The sequence below is a fragment of the Ichthyophthirius multifiliis genome (genome assembly GCF_000220395.1).
Source record: "Ichthyophthirius multifiliis unplaced genomic scaffold scaff_1120509251076, whole genome shotgun sequence".
NCBI lineage: Eukaryota > Ciliophora > Oligohymenophorea > Hymenostomatida > Ichthyophthirius > Ichthyophthirius multifiliis.
The window spans coordinates 7,342-24,394 of record NW_004086226.1 but is presented as its reverse complement, the minus strand read 5'-3'; the positions used below and the strand labels follow the sequence as shown (position 1 = coordinate 24,394).

At 15.7% G+C, this 17,053-nt stretch overlaps 2 protein-coding genes across 2 annotated transcripts, besides 29 other annotated features; one reads left to right on the top strand and one right to left on the bottom strand. All coding sequences in view use genetic code 6, as the record gives it.

The window, feature by feature from the left end:
* Positions 1-46: 46 nt before the first annotated feature.
* Positions 47-115: a microsatellite.
* A 165-nt stretch (positions 116-280) lies between these two features.
* On the bottom strand, positions 281-1,081 carry IMG5_138860 (hypothetical protein; the record flags this gene model as incomplete). The annotated part of the gene is made up of 1 exon (XM_004031370.1): positions 281-1,081. The coding sequence occupies one exon, from the start codon at positions 1,079-1,081 to the stop codon at positions 281-283; it is 801 nt and encodes a 266-aa protein (XP_004031418.1).
* A 32-nt stretch (positions 1,082-1,113) lies between these two features.
* Positions 1,114-1,179: a microsatellite.
* A 329-nt stretch (positions 1,180-1,508) lies between these two features.
* Positions 1,509-1,619: a microsatellite.
* A 337-nt stretch (positions 1,620-1,956) lies between these two features.
* Positions 1,957-2,107: a microsatellite.
* A 336-nt stretch (positions 2,108-2,443) lies between these two features.
* Positions 2,444-2,504: a microsatellite.
* Positions 2,505-4,313: 1,809 nt separating this feature from the next.
* Positions 4,314-4,347: a microsatellite.
* A 31-nt stretch (positions 4,348-4,378) lies between these two features.
* Positions 4,379-4,421: a microsatellite.
* A 12-nt stretch (positions 4,422-4,433) lies between these two features.
* Positions 4,434-4,483: a microsatellite.
* Positions 4,484-4,529: 46 nt separating this feature from the next.
* Positions 4,530-4,587: a microsatellite.
* Positions 4,588-5,193: 606 nt separating this feature from the next.
* Positions 5,194-5,270: a microsatellite.
* Positions 5,271-6,264: 994 nt separating this feature from the next.
* Positions 6,265-6,294: a microsatellite.
* An 18-nt stretch (positions 6,295-6,312) lies between these two features.
* Positions 6,313-6,353: a microsatellite.
* Positions 6,324-6,354: a microsatellite.
* Positions 6,355-8,544: 2,190 nt separating this feature from the next.
* Positions 8,545-8,601: a microsatellite.
* Positions 8,602-8,643: 42 nt separating this feature from the next.
* Positions 8,644-8,711: a microsatellite.
* A 166-nt stretch (positions 8,712-8,877) lies between these two features.
* Positions 8,878-8,911: a microsatellite.
* Positions 8,912-8,954: 43 nt separating this feature from the next.
* Positions 8,955-9,004: a microsatellite.
* A 526-nt stretch (positions 9,005-9,530) lies between these two features.
* Positions 9,531-9,583: a microsatellite.
* Positions 9,584-10,703: 1,120 nt separating this feature from the next.
* Positions 10,704-10,780: a microsatellite.
* A 2-nt stretch (positions 10,781-10,782) lies between these two features.
* Positions 10,783-10,813: a microsatellite.
* Positions 10,814-12,168: 1,355 nt separating this feature from the next.
* Positions 12,169-12,196: a microsatellite.
* Positions 12,197-13,879: 1,683 nt separating this feature from the next.
* Positions 13,880-13,927: a microsatellite.
* Positions 13,928-14,167: 240 nt separating this feature from the next.
* Positions 14,168-14,256: a microsatellite.
* Positions 14,168-14,286: a microsatellite.
* Positions 14,183-14,287: a microsatellite.
* Positions 14,189-14,287: a microsatellite.
* Positions 14,236-14,311: a microsatellite.
* Position 14,312: 1 nt separating this feature from the next.
* IMG5_138850 (hypothetical protein) lies at positions 14,313-16,479 on the top strand (the record flags this gene model as incomplete). Its single annotated transcript, XM_004031369.1, has 2 exons — positions 14,313-14,623; positions 14,677-16,479. Coding segments are annotated over 2 exons (2,114 nt in total), but the record flags the coding sequence as incomplete, so codon positions are not given.
* A 115-nt stretch (positions 16,480-16,594) lies between these two features.
* Positions 16,595-16,643: a microsatellite.
* Positions 16,644-17,005: 362 nt separating this feature from the next.
* Positions 17,006-17,053: part of a microsatellite that runs on past the window's edge.

Here is a 17,053-nt window from a genome sequence, read left to right as displayed (position 1 = left end):
TTTATATATCTATTATATATTATTTATTTATTTTTATTAGACATATTATTTTAAATTATTATTTTTATAAATATTAAATATTCTTTTTTTATAATATATATTCAATTATATTTTTTTTATACTTGTATTTATATATATGCTTATTTCTTAAATTTTAATAATATATTAAATGCAATTTTAAAATATTTTATCTTTTTTAATAACAAAATATTTATTTTATTAATTTTTTTTTTAATTTTAAAATATTTATATCTTATTTATTTTTTATAAAAATATTTTTTCATAATCTTGGATTAGGGAATTTAAATTAAGTTTCAGCCCTTACACCTACTGCATGTCCTTTATTAAAACAACAATCAATAGCATTTTTATTCATTTCTTCTTTTAATTTTTTAAAATTTTCTTTATTAACCCCAAATTTACTTACACTTTCTGCAAATTACACACATTCCTCAAAAAGCTATTCTGGATCCACAATTTTATCAACTAAACCTTTTTAAAAAGCTTCTTTACTTTCAAACTTTTTAGCTAATAAAACTAAATCTCTAAATGCATTTTTATCCTAAATTTTATCTTATAACACAGCATTCATTCCTGGGGGTAAATACATTCCTAATTCAACTTCATTCATACATAATTATCCGAAATCATTTCTCATTATTCTATAATCATGAGCAAGAGCTAACATACAGCCACCAGCATATGCATGTCCGTTTATCATGGATATACAGGGAACTGGGAAAGCTAATAAACGGCCGTATAATCTTATTACTTCTAATATAAAAGCATATATTTCGTTTTTTTCTTGTGTTAATAAATAATTCAAGTCTAGACCTGTAGAAAAAAATTTAGGGTTTAAACCAAATGTTACTAAGGCTGTTGGGCCTTCGTTTTTTTCAACTTCGTCTAAAAGTTCGTTGATTTTACGAATAAATTATAATGTAAATGAATTCACTTTTCGGTTTAGGATTATAAAATGAATTCCTGTTTCGGTTTTTTTTAAAAAAGCTTCTTATTTTTTGTCTTCTTCAGTTATTTTCAAAACTTTTTCTATATTAGATGTGGAAAAAATTTTTGACATATTTTTTTTATATATAATTTTGAATATTTTTTATAATAAATAAAATTTAATAAGATAATACTTAAATGATAAAATAAATAAAATTATAATAATAAATATTTGTTTTATTAATTTTGTTATTTTTTTTTAAAAAAAATTAGTATAAAAAGAACAAATATTATAATATAATTAAAAAAAATAAGTTGATTTTATTTAATTTTTGTTTAAAAAATCATTTTAAATGGTGTCTTATATTAAGTGTATTATTAGGATTGTAATTTTAATGACTTTAAACGGATTTTTTAAGAAGTTCTTATTTAATAATATTTAGTTATCGAGGTTATTCAAATTCATATTATTATTAATATAAAAGATTATTAGAAAGATTTGAATTATTTTCATTATTAATAAAAGTATTACTAGTAAAATAATTATTATTTAAAAGCAGATTATTAGTATTATTAATATAATTATTATTATTATTAATATTATTATTATTATTATTATTTTTATTATTAATATAATTATTATTATTATTAATATTATTATTATTATTATTTATTTAATTATTTCCATGAAGAAAAACAATACTAGTAAAAGCACTTTAATTATTAGACTCAATTTCATAAAAAAGGTCTTCATTTTCTTAATTATTTTTTGACCCATTTTTGCTTTTTATTGATATATTATCTTATGCTTTTTTACACAAAATTTAAGGCTATATTTATTAGTTGCTATATATTTATTAATAATTAGACAATTAAGGAACTTATATTGGTATTTATTATAAAAGTTCCATATTTAAATTTTATTTTTGATTATCTATTTTTTCTAAGTCTTTTTTTGTAGCTTGTATCATTTATTTTATATATTCAATGTTTTTATATACAAATAAATCTTCTTCTTCTTCTTCATTTTATTCTTATTCTTATTCTTATTCTTATTCTTATTCTTATTCTTATTCTTATTCTTATTCTTATTCTTATTCTTATTCTTATTCTTATTCTTATTCTTATTCTTATACTTATTCTTATTCCTATTCTTATTAATGTTTTTCTTCTTCTTATTGTTTATCAATTTAAGCCTATTTTTTATCGTTTTTCAACTTTATCTCATATTAGTTTTAAAAATAAGATTTATATTATTTTTCTTCTTCATCTTATACTTATTTTTATTCTTATTCTTTTTAGTCATATTTTTCTTATTAATTTTCAAAAAATAAGTCACAATTTATGGGTTAAATATTTATTTAATTTATGAGTTCTTATTTATTTTTTTATTCTTATTCTCCGATTTCAATATCATCGTAATTATCTGTTAAATTAAAAGAAATAGCATCATTATCAATATTTTTATATGTCAAATTATTATTTTCATCCTAAAATTATTATGATTATTATTATTATTATTATTATTATTATTATTATTATTATTATTATTATTAATAACTTTATATAATATTTTTTTTTTTTTCGTTTAAAATTTTTTCTTCCATAAATTTTATTGTTTATTCAATATTTTCTAAAGAATTAAAATATTAAAAGTTTTTTTCTTATTAAACCTATTATTAATAAATTTTCACAGGAGAGATTGAGGTTTTACTTTTATCATTATAATCAACCAAAAAATTATTACTTTTAATATTTTCTAATTTATCTATAGCCCTTAATATTTAATTCGGGTCTTAAGTTTTTTCGAATTTTTCCATTTTTTTAATAAATTTTCGCGTATTTTTTATATTAGAATCAACTTCATTTATTAATAATTTTGTTTATTTTGGAATATAATTTATCATTTGACTTAAATTTTTTCGTTATATTTCATCTTCATTTACATTTAAATTTTTGCTTGTTTTAGCTGTTTTATATATTTTTATTGTCTCTTCATCTATTATTCCTTTCTGTAATTTTTCTTATCTTTATTACCATTCTTCTTTTGCTTCTTGTTTATGTTTACTTACTAAACTAACTTTTTTTTATACCTGTTTTTATTTTAAATATATTTATTATTAATTTTATTTTTACAAGTTCAGCCGCTGATAATTTATATTAATTTTAATTTGTTAAAATTGAATTCCATTCAGGTTTTTTCTTTTATTAATTTTATTCAGTTTATGATTAATTGGGAGTGGTTTTTTTTTTTGATTTTTATAAAGATAAGTTCTTCTTTTTTAATGTCTGAGTATTTTTATAATTTTTATACATGTTATTATTATTAAATATTTTTTAGTCCTTTCCTATTTTTAAAAATAAAAAATAGATTATTTTTTTAAAAAAATAATGTATATTTGAAGTTTTTATAATATATATATTTTTTTAATTTATAATTTTGAATTTAATAAATAAAAAAACTTAAAAAAAATATGTTTTATTTAATATTAATTATTAAATTATTAAAAACATTTATATATAAATTTAATTATTCAGAATATAATGATTTATTGATTTTTTTATAATAAATAATTAATTGCAATTATAATCTATATATTTATAAATTATAATTATGAATATTAGATTGTTTTAATAAAAAGATAGTCTTTTTATATGAAAATATAATAATTTTTTTTATTATTATTTTTAATTTTAAATAAATTTATTGGAAAAAATAATGTTATCTGTATATTTTTATTCCTTTAATACTTTAGAATATAAAACATTTTTTTAAAAAAATATTTTTTATTTATAAGAAAAAAAAATGATCCTAGTTTATTTTTCTTTATTAAATATAAAATTATTTGTTTAAAATTATAGAGTTTCATTATTTTTTTTTTCTTTCTTTATTAGATATTATTTTAATTATTATAATAAATCTCAATTATTGAAAAAAATTAATCTTTTATTAATATAATAATTTTTTTTATTTAATTGTTTATAATAACTCTAATATTTCTTGTTATTAATTCTCATGATTGCTATTTTATTAAATGACAAAAAATTTTAAATTATTTATTTAAAATTGAGTTTACTTTGTAACTCCAGGAAGTATAATTCATTTAAATATCATTTTATTATGTTATTATTTTAATTTTTTTAAATTTAAAAAATATACATATTTTTTTTTAATTTTGTTAAATTTACTAACTAATATTAGACTTTATTTTAAATTAATTCCAAATTATAATTAAGGATTTCTTATTATTAAGTATTCACATATTTATAGATATTCTAAAAATAGATATTTTGAAGTTTATATGTTAGCATTTGTATTAGATATAATTAGATATAAGCATTATTAGATATATAAGTATCTATTAATTTATTTTAAATTAATATTTATTTAAATAATATAATAAAAGATATAATAAGTTATTATTTGTTATAATATTTATTTAGTTTATTTTTAATATTTTATTTTTTTATTTAATTTCGGATTAATTTAAATATCTTTTTTATTTTAATAATTTTTTTTATTAAATAAATTTTTATAGAAAATTTTTAATAGAATATAAAATATTATTTATAATAGTTTTTTTTTATTATTATTATATATATAAATAATATTTTTATTTTTAATAAACATATAAATAAAATAATGAGGAACTATAAAATACTTATAAAATAATTCTATTTATCAATTTTTGTTAAAATATTTATTAAAATAAAATAAAAAAGTCAAAATAATAAAAAAAATTAAAGGTATCAAAAAAATAAAAAAAAAAATTGAGTACACATAAAATAATACACTCGTATAAAATATAAATGTAAAAAATTATAAACTCTAATTAAAACATAATAGACTAGAAAAATATAAACGATATAATATAAATATTAAAATAAAACGTCATATTTAATAGTTCCCAAAACAAATAATTTGTAGAATAAATATCATTTATTTAATAGGATAAGTTAAAGCGTTTTTTAAATTAATACAAATAGAAATTTGAAGATTTTTTAGATAAAAACAATTAGTATTAACATTTTGATTATTATAGAATTTTATCGAAATATTTTAAATTAATAAATATTAAATAAAATCAAGTTATAACAAAAAATTACTATGATGGAATATATATTATATTAACAGGATAATTGGAAGAATATTAAATCTAAAATTAAAATTCAAATAATTTATTAAATGTATAATAAAAAAAAACATAGTAAATAAAATTATAGGAATAAATAGATTCAAATCTCATAATAAAAATAATAATAATAATAATAATAATAATGAAAAATAATAAAATTAAAAATAAATAATAGAAAATAATAATGATGATGTTAAAATTAATGAAGAACATAGCGAAGTTTATAGTCTAGAAGTTTCATTTGATTAAAATATCAATATTTTAACTATAGATTTAAATTTTAATAATCTAGAAACTAATAACTAATATAAAAATTAATAAACAGATAGACAAAGCTTTTCAATAATAAATTTTTTTTAAGAATATAAATATTAATAATTGAACTAGAATCAAAATATAAATAATAATAATATGTTTTAAAAACAAAAAATATATTATGCGTTAGATTTAGTAGATTTAATTAATAAATAATTTGAAAATTTTAAATATTAAGTAAGTAATAATAATGGTTGTTTATGTTTATATGTAAGTTATAAGAGCATGTTTAAAGCTTTATATGAATAAAAAAATTAAATTTAATAAAAAATGAAAGCTTTATAGAGAATTTTTGTTGAAATACCTTCTAATAAGATACTTAAATTGGCTTATAATTTTTATGAAAAAAGTTATTTTAAAGATATGGTTATTTACGATTTTGAATTAAAAAAGCCTTTCAATATTTTTATTATTAAATAAGGGGAAGTCCAAATTATTTAAGAATAAAATTAAAAAAATAATAATAATTAAAATGATGATGAAAATTTATTGAATAAATTCATTAAAAATGAAAAAAAAATATTAAAAAAATAATAAACTTTATGTATCTTAGGAAGTTCCGAAGTTTTTGGCCTCGAAGAAATTGCTTTAAATTTAGAAAAAAGATAAAATAAAGCTATAGCAGCATCTAGTAAAGTAGAAGTTTATATTTTACACGAAGAATTTTACTATCAAATAAAATTCAGTGAAGGAAAAATACTAAATAATGTATTTTAATAAAAAATTAATTAACATTAGAGAATGTTTTGTAAGGAAATAAATCAATAAAAAAATAATGATATAGTATCATTTAATTAAATAGAAGAAGCTTTAAAATCGTCTTCTATTTTAGATAATTTATTAGAATAGGAAAAAGAATTGGTTTAAAAAAATAGAAAAAAAAATAAGAAAAAAATCGATGAAAAATATAAATAATAAAATGAAAAAAAAAATAATAATAAAAAAAATAAATAATTATTTTGTATTAATAATAATATTTATTAAAAAAATTGAATATTTCATTAAATGAAAATTCTTCTAATAAAAGAAATATATTTATTAAAAGTGTTTAAAGTACATAATCTTCCTCGAATATTAATTTTTAAAAAAGTAATCTTTTTAATAGTTCCAATAATTTTTCTATTTAAAAAAATTGTTAATATTTTACAAAGTAAACTAGCAAAAACTAAAAAAATTATCAAATTTTAAATAATAATGAATAAAATAATACAAATTAATCTCTTAAAATATTATAATATTATAAACCTTAAAAAAATAAAGCAAATTATTATTAAAACAATTATATTTAAGAAAATAAAAATTCTAAAAAAATATTTAGTCTTAAAAGTTTAAAAGAAAAAATTCAAAACAATTTAGAAATTTTAAAATAGGTAAATTAAAATACTTAGACTGAAAAAAAAGTAGTTAATTTACTTTAATAGAATAACTAAGTCCTAATAATTTAAAAATATTAAAAGATAAACGAGAAAGTATAAATTAATTTAATTCATAATCAAAATAAAGGATTAAATCAAACTAATGTAAAAATAAAAAATAAAAATTAATTAATTTTATTAAATAATATAATTAATATAATAATAAAAATTAAAATGTATTATCAAATTCAACATTGTAAAAAGATAAAATTACAATTAATAATAGTTTTCTTAAATATTCTTAAAATTTATTTAATTAAAATAAAAATAATATACATATGAATAATAAAAGAATTATATAAAAATAATAAAAGCCAACTTATAACCGCCCTTATAGTAGAGCTAGTAGATATATTCTCAAAAATAAATAAGATTCTTAAGAAAAAAGCTTTCAATAATAAAGTCTTTTAATTACTTAAAAATCTTTCTATAAATTATATTATTAAAATAATAATAAAATAAGTCTTTAAATTTGATTTTTTTTTAACTTAAAAATAAAATATATAATAAAAATATTTTAAAGTTTAAACTATTTAATAAATTATTAATATTTTGTAAATAAAAATAATTTTTTTACTTAAATATAAGGATTTATATAATGTCTTTTTTTTTTTTTCATATAAAATTAGATTAAATTTTTAAAAATATTATATATATTTATTTTGTATAAAAATATTCATTTTTTGAAACTAAATATTATAAAAATTTATTATGATTAAAATCATTTTTTTTTTTATAAAAGTAAAATATCAATTTTAAATAAAATCTTCTGGATAAAATAAATTCGAAATATTTTCATTACCAAAAATAACTTTCCATCTATGAAAAAATTTTTTTTATATTTTTTATTAGAATTAACCTTTAACCAAAATAAGCAAGCATTCAAATTTCCCAGTTTTATTTTTTTTAATATTTCTATATTTTTCTAAATAAGTAACTTCATTAGTTATATATAAAAGATGTGAAATAAATAAAATAAAAGTAAATCCTCCGAATGATAAACAAATAAAAACCAAAACTATAAATTAAGTAACTCCAATAGAAATTAAATCAAATTAATATCCATATAAATATTTTAAATCTTCAAAATAAATCAAAATATTAAATAAACATATTATCCAAGTGTAAAATATATATGAAAAAAAATATTTATAGTTATAGTCTCCTATACACTATCCTAAAAATAAACAATGATGATCTAACCTATATATACATTTATTACATATGGAACAGTGATGATCATCTTTTTCTTTTAAAATTTCACATTTTTAACATTACTTTGTAGTTTTAGAAGGTTTTCTAGGTTTTGTATAACTATTTGTTACAGTTATAAAATAAAAAGATCTTAAGCAAAGAATATATAATATTATTGAAATAAATGTTAGTATATTATCAAATATGATATTTTGTGTTATTAATGGAATCTTTGTAAACAATAAAAGATTTAATGAATATAAATATATATATATCTAAAATATTATAAAAATTATTCCAAAAAATTTAAATAAAGTCTGTTTTATATTTTATTTTATAAAAATTGTAAAAAACATTTTTTTTAATATTGATTAAAATTTTCAAAATATTAATAAATTTTTTTTGATATATAAGATATTTATTTTTATATAAGTGTTAATAATTTATAAGAAAAGAAAAGAAAAAAAGAGAAAAAAAAAATTAATATATATATATATGTGTAAAACAAATATTAAATTATAATATTGGTATTTATGATAAGAATATTATATATAAAAATAAATAATATAAAATGTATATGATATATAAAAATAAATAATTTTATTATTAAATTTATAAAAAAAAAATTATTAAATTTTTTATTTATATTATTTATTTTCATTTTTAATATATTTATTCTTATTTTATTTTTAATTATTTTATTAAAGATTATTCTTTTTTTATTTTTTTAACTATTATTTTATTTTTTTCTATATTAGATTAATTAATTTTTATAGATTATTTATTAGTATTATATTCGTTTTTAATACTGATTTCATTACCCTTGGTTTTCATTTTTTATTAAATTAAGGTTTAAACTTAAATACTATTTTTATGTATTTAATTATTTTATATATTTAATTAACTTTCAATTTAAAAATACATAACATCACTATTTTATTTATATAATAATAATAAATCTAATTTTTAAAAATAATAATAAATTACATTTTAAATGTCTTTTTAATATTTGCCATAATATAGAATTATTTAATGAATTTTTTATGTTAATTAAATCTTATCTTTCCTTTTTAAAATTTAAAAATTAATTATTATTTTATTTCAAATATATTTTTAAAAAATAACAATTAAAATCTCATTAATATAAACGCAAATCAATTTAATAGCTAAATATATTCCTTCTCCTTAAGATTTACAATAATAATTACTATTATTAATTATAGTTTAAATTACATTATTAAAATAACTAAGAATATTTAGTTTAAATAAAATATTAATAAAAATTTATTAATTTGCATATTTTAAAATTTCTTTAATAAGCTAAATAAATAAATTTTGATATAAAGAATTCGAAGAATATTCAAAAAACATTAATTATATGCAATGTAAACATGAAATAGAAATATACTATAAAAGTATCTTTTTTTTATCGATATCATCTACACATTTTAGACATAAAAATAAAGTTTTAATTAATTCATAAATATTTATATCTAAGGTGTTTTCAATCTAAATATAAATTTATAATATATATATATATATATATATATATATTTATATATATATATATATATAATTTTTATTTTACTATTTATTTTTATATTCTAATTTGCTATTATTCTCTTTCTTTAATTAATGAGAAATTTTATATTATACATTTTATTAAAAATTTAAAATGTTATTCTATTAAATTATATATATTCTGTTTTATAAAACTCATTTCTGGTATTTCACTTTTTTATTTTTTATTTTTGTTGTTTTATTTATTTTTTACATTAAAGATTTTAATATTCTATTTATTAATCTCCCACATATTTACGCACTATTATGTATAAATTTACTTTAGATTTTCATTTTAATTAGGTAATTTTTAAAAACTAAACTCATGTTTTTTAATTATTCTCCTAAAATAATATTAATAATTTTTTAAGGTGTATTTAATTAATTTAACTTTAACATTTTATACATTATGGAATTTTCTAATTATAAAATAACATCTTCAAAAAGACTATAAATTAATATAGCAGTATTAAATTCGAATTCTTCATTTTTTTATAATATCTGCATATCAAACAAAGGATTAATTGCCATTTTTTCTAATTATGTTTATTCCATCTAAAAATATAAATATATAATATTAATATATTTTATTACAAAGCATATATTAACTGGATAAATTAACTATATTTTATCTTATTAATAATTAATATCATTACTTTAACCTTTTTAGTTTTAAAAAGTTTTAATAAAATTTATTTTTAAAAATTACATAATTAGATTCTAGTATATTAATTTTAATTTTATATATTTTTTTAAGAAAGTTAATTTACAAACATATTTTTATCAACTTATATTTTTTTTTTTTAAATAGTATTTGTAGCAATAAATTAAGAAGTTTATTACTTACACAAAATATTAATTTATTTAGTATCATTATCAGAAACTTTTAAGAAATTTTTACTAGAACTAGTAAGAGAAGACTAAGTACTATATGGGACAAAATTAGGTAATTTTTAATAAAAATTATTTAAATAATAATTATTTGATTCTTAAATTTATAAAAAATTAAATGGTTAAATTGTATTATATTTTCGATCATTTTTGGGTTATGATTAATCTGTGTAAGGACACTTAAAATTTAAAATTGAATCTTATTTGATATTAAAGTTTTAAAGAGTTATAGAAGTCCGATAAATATTATTATTATTTTTATATTTATTATAATTTATATTATTTTTATTATTATTATTATTATTATTATTATTATTATTACAAATATTTTAACCTTAATATTTTAACCTTAATCATTATATTTTTCATAATTTTATGAAATTTAATTTAAAGTACTTATTTTGTTTAAAAGTTTTTTCTATTTATTTATAGAAATAGAATTTTAAGTTAAATTTTTTTCACATTATTCATTTATTTATTTTTTAATTAAATCAATATCACATTCTAAACCATAAGTAATTTCATGAAAATTTTTGAAATTTAATGTAATATTATCGATTTATATAATATCACTTTACAAATTAAACATTTTAGAATGTTTTTTACTTGTTAAATTATTTATTGTCTAAAGTTTGTATTCTTTATCAAATTTTTATAAAGAGTATTCTTCTATTTTTTAATATAACATTAAATACAATAATTCATATATAAATTAAGTTTCTTCTATATAAAACCATATTTTTTAATTAAATTATTTATTTAATAAAGGACTATTGCCTTAACATAATATCAAATTTGTAAGTAAATTTTAAACATTGCTAAAATGAAGATGTTATAAAAAACCGAACATTAAATTATATTCTATAAGATAATAAAAACCTATATTTTAGTCTTTCTTGAGAATAAATTATATCATCATAGTTACATGATTAAAATTCATAAATTAATGATTTTATTTTATTGATTTATATAGATTTTCAACTTTTTATAAAATTTTATTTATAATTATATAACAATATTTAATAATATATATATATTTTTTTTATTTCTTTATTTTTATAAAATTATAATTATATATAAAATAATATTACAAAAAATGTCAAAATAGGAATTATTTAATCGGATTAAAGTATAAAAGTTTCTTGGGTCCATTAACATAAGTGCTGTTCTAAAAGATCTTAAATATATAATATCTAGTTTATTTTCTATATCTTCTTCTACATTTTCGGAGTTAGTTTATTATATTTTGTTGTTTTGAAAAAAAAAAGGAAATTCAGGTAAAAAATGTGAAGATTAAATAATATCTTTATTAATTTAAATCCACTAAAATTACATATGTAAATAATCTTATATATTTATATATATATAAATTACTTCATTTGAACAATTATATTAAGTAGGATTTAAAATAAAACTCAAAATAATTTCTAAATTAATATCCAATTTAAAAAAATCAGTAGTAATACTTCCATTTGTTTATCTTTTTAAATTTTAAAATTTAGGAATATCATCGTAACATAACCAATCTTCTAAAAAATCTATTACATCCTTTTAATTTCTGTGTGTATTACTACCAATACTTTGTGTTTATAAAGATTCTTAATCTTCTTCTAGTTATATACCATCTTCTTCTGTATTATGATATAATTAGTCGATATTATCATCACAGGAAGCTATTTATTTTTTGCTTTTTTTTAATAATACTATATTTTTTTATTTTTTATTTTTTATTTTTTAGAATTTTTTTTTTTACTTTCATCTATTTCTGTAATTATTTAATGATTTTGTAATAATAAACTCCAGTTTTGTTTTGATTTATATAAGTAAATACATGATTTTTTAATTAATAAAATATCTTCTGTGTTTTCTATAAAGTATTTATAAAATTCGCAAATTTTTAAAGCAAAAACTTATGATTAAGCATAATTTTACTTTAAAAAATAAAAATTATTTTAATTATTTTTTTTAATTATGTTTTTCTTACTATTATTATAGGGGTTATTTTTTTTATATATTTTAACGAATACATTTTTATTTTTCTTAAATTTAAAACAATAAAATCAGGTAAATTTATTTTTGAAATTAAATAAGATTTAGGTTATTAATGATTATTATTATTATGTTAGTCTTGATTATTTTCTTTAATACTTTTCATTTTTATAAAATAAATATAATATATACATATTTTTTAAAAAAAAATAACGTGTTTTTATTTGGATTTTATTCCTCTTATTAATGTTTATTTTCTTATTATATTAAATTTTAGTCTTTTATCGAACTTGCATATAATATACCATTTAGAAATTGCTCTATAAAAATTTCTTATTTGCTAAATTTTTCTATTAATGTATCAATTAAAAGAGTTATCTTTAATTATATTTTTTTTTTAGTCTTAAAAAAATATATTTTACGACAGATTCAAATAACGGAATATTAATAATTAGATGCTTATATAGATCATTTTAAAATAAAATCTATTAATATTATTTTGAAAATGGTAATAAGTCTGTTATTTTTTTAATGCCTTTTTATATTAAAATAATTCTATTTTGTTCGTTTTTAGATATCATCTTTTTTTATTAATAAAAAATTATAAAATATTAATATTTTTTAATAAAGATTTTTGGTTTGTTAAAAATTTTACTGCTTCCTAAAAACAATCTATTAAAGCATAATCCATTTTTTTATTAATAATTTATAAATTTTTTATTTTTTTAAATAATTAATTTTATTTAAATAAAAAGTTAAATAAAAATTATAAAATAAAGCTTTTATTTGATAAATGTATTTTTTATTAAAAAACAAAAAATAAGAATTTTATAATTTTTTTATTTGTAAATTTTATTGGTTTAGTAATTTTATAGTTATATTTTATGATTTTACTTTGTTTTTAAAACCATTATGAATTTTGTATAATTTTATTAATAAAATTTTTATTAGTCTAAATAAAAATAATATATTTATATTTTTTTTATATTTAATGTTGCTTTCGTAATGTTATCTTCTAATATATAATTTACTTAATTAAAATAAATTATGTGTATGGATACACACTAAAAAATAATTTCTAGGTTAAACTCTACAATAAAACCTAACAAATAAAGCAAAATACGTTGACAAAATAAATTGCATTTTTATTTATATTAATTTAAAAATACTTATATTTTAAAAACACTTTTTAAAGCTGGACCCCAAAAATTATTTGTTTTAGGAACACTGGGTGAATAAGTTTATGAATGCTTATACTCTATTAAATTTTATATTTAATTATGTATAATTTTTTTTTTAAATATTTGTATATATATATAATGTTTCAGATGTGGATTGTGATTAAAATTATATTAAATGCAATTAGCTTTATTGACCCATATAGAATGTATTTAAAAATTGCTATTTTAAATAAAATATTTTTTCTTTGTTTTAAAATAATCAATAATTTATTAATATAATTAAAAATTAAATAATATATGCAATAAGTAATTTAATAAATGAATTAAAAATATTGAATATTTTATTAAATGAACAAAAAATACTTGTAAAGTTAAAAAATATTATTAAATTTATTTCTTTTTTATAAAATACTAAAAAAATATTTAATTAAAATTAATAATAATAAAGAATATATAAAAATAAAAAATACATATATATGTATTTAATATCTTTAGTTTTAATTTCCAATAGATTTTTCTCTCTTATTTTCCCGCCTGCAAAATAAAAAGCTTTAAAAAAAAAAAAAAAAAAACCCAAAAAAAAAAAACTTTAAAAGAAAACCAAAAAAAAAAAAAAAAAAAAAAAAAAATCCAAAAAAAAAAAATACAAAAAAAAAAATACAAGGAAAAATACAAAAAAAAATATGATTGAAGAAAAAGAAATTGAATATCAAGACGAAAAAAATATAATAATTCTTTGCACAAATTTTGACTATTAAAATGGAATTAGGTAAGTAAGTGCAGCCATAATAAATTATGACTAAAGAAAATTCCAAATAACCGAATTCCAAGACTCTGAGCATTTTTCAAACTTCGAATCTTTATTAGTATAAACTAATCCATAAGATTAATAAACAAAATTCGTACTCTACATAAATTATCCAGATTTATAAACTGAAAAAGAAAAAATATAAGATATAATAGGATAATGTGATATATAATCTATATAAGAAAGGTAATAATAAAAAAAATACATAATATTAATATATATATATAAAAAATAATAAGAGAAAAAAAATATTTCCTTGAAAAGAATTATACTGAAGATATAAATAAATTATTAAAAAAGTCTTTATAATAACACATATAAGAAAGCACATTAACTTCAGCTTTATAATGTTTAAACTGTGCTGTATTAGATTAATAATTAAGTAAAGATTAATCAAACTTCAAATAATTTACATTAGAGAAATTCGTATTAAATAAATTCATGAAACTAGATTTAGCAGCAATAAATGCTCTTTTAATATTTCCAAAGCAACAAGATTAATATAGAAAAAGTTTAATGGGAGGAGCAGAGCAATCATTTTAAACCCTAGTTGATTTATTGGATAAATGTAAAACTTAAATAGGAAGTCGTCTTTTAAGAAGATGGATAAGACAGCCTTTATAAGACGAAGAAGAGATTAATAAAAGACTAGATATAGTTGAATATTTAATATAGAAAAATGATTTAAGGAATTATTTATAGACTGATTTTTTAAGAAAAATAGCTGATTTAGATAAACTATATGTAAAATTCTATAAAGTGGCTTCTAATAAGAAACATAATTGTAACCTTTCCGATTGTATAAAAGTCTATTCTTTAGTCGAAAACATGAATTTGCTATATTAATATTTAGAAAACTAAGAAAATACCTAAATTTCTGAAAACTAGCTACTTAATCCACTTTTCGAGCTTTAGAATTAATTCAATAAACTTTAGAGTATGATAAAATAGTCTATAGATCTAGAAAAAGCCAAAAGTTAGAATGAATATATGGTAAATCCTATGTTTTCACCTGCGTTGACTGAAATATCTAAAAAAATGAAGACTATTTAAAGTGAAATAAATTCTCTAAAATAAGAATACGCACGAGAATTGGGTGTAGAAATAAAAATTGTAGACTCAAATACTCATACATACCTTTTCGAAGGTAAAAAAAAGGAAACAGATGATGCTTTTAGGAGAAAAAACCATCAAAAATATAAAATTATATCTATGAAAAAAACTACTATTTTATATACTACAGAAGATTTATAGTCTTTAGTAGCGGAATATAATTGCATTAGTGATGAATATACGTAAGAATAAAAATAAGTAGTGGATAAAATACTCGCTGTAGTCTCTTCTTATTACCCTGCGATGGAAAATGCTAGTTCTTATATTAGTTAATTGGATGTATTATCTACTTTTGCTTAATTAGTGGTAAATTCGCCTACAAAATATACAAAACCTGATATTTAAGTATAGAATAACAGAATTAATTTAGTCTAGTGTAGACATCCGTGTTTAGAGGTTGTTGATAATAATTGTGTGCCAAATGATTGCTATATGGATAAGGAAAAGAGCAGGTTTCATATAATTACAGGCCCAAACATGGGAGGAAAAAGTACTTATATACGATAAGTAGCTTTGTGTGTTTTATTAGCACATGTGGGTTGTTATATTCCTGCAGAAAAGGCAGAAATGCCTGTTATAGATGCAATTATTACTAGAGTAGGGGCGAGTGATATGTAAATAAGGGGAATAAGTACATTTATGAGTGAAATGTTGGAAGCAAGCTGTATGTTAAAAACTGCTAGTGAAAAATCACTTATTATTATTGATGAATTAGGGAGAGGAACAGCAACTAATGAAGGATTTGGATTAGCTTGGGCTATTTCAGAATATATAGTTGAGAAAATATAGGGCTTTTGCCTTTTTGCAACACATTTTCACGAAATGACGAAAATGGGAAAAGAAATGAAAGGTGTAGTCAATTATTATGTAGATTGTGTTGCTGTTAATAATAAATTAACAATGTAATATAGAGTAAAAGAGGGTTTCGCGTAAAATTCATATGGAATATTTGTTGCTTAGGCATTAAACTTTCCGAAACAAATTATTGAATTTGCATAAAATAAATTAAGTGAACTAGAAAATTAAAATTTTTAAGTAGATCATTAATAATAATAATAATAATAATAATAATAATAATAATAATAATAATAATGAAAATGTAATAAAAGGGATAGATACATGATAATAATGTTATTAAAAAAGATTTAATGGAATTATGTAGAAACGCAAATATTTTGTAAAAGTAATAAGTAATTGATTTAGCTTAAGTGTATTATGATAAAATTAATAATTAAAATAATACAGATAAAAGTGAAAAAAATAAAATTTTAAATGAACTTAAATAGTAAATTATTTTATTATTAAATTGTTGATTTATTATTTTATAAAAATTATTATATATAAATATAGTATATTATTTTATTATAATTATATATATAATAATAAAAATATTTAATATATATTCATATTAATTATAATAAATAAATCTTTTTATAAAAATTTAAATAAAATTAAATATATATATAAACAAATAAATATAAATGTATAAATATATACATATAT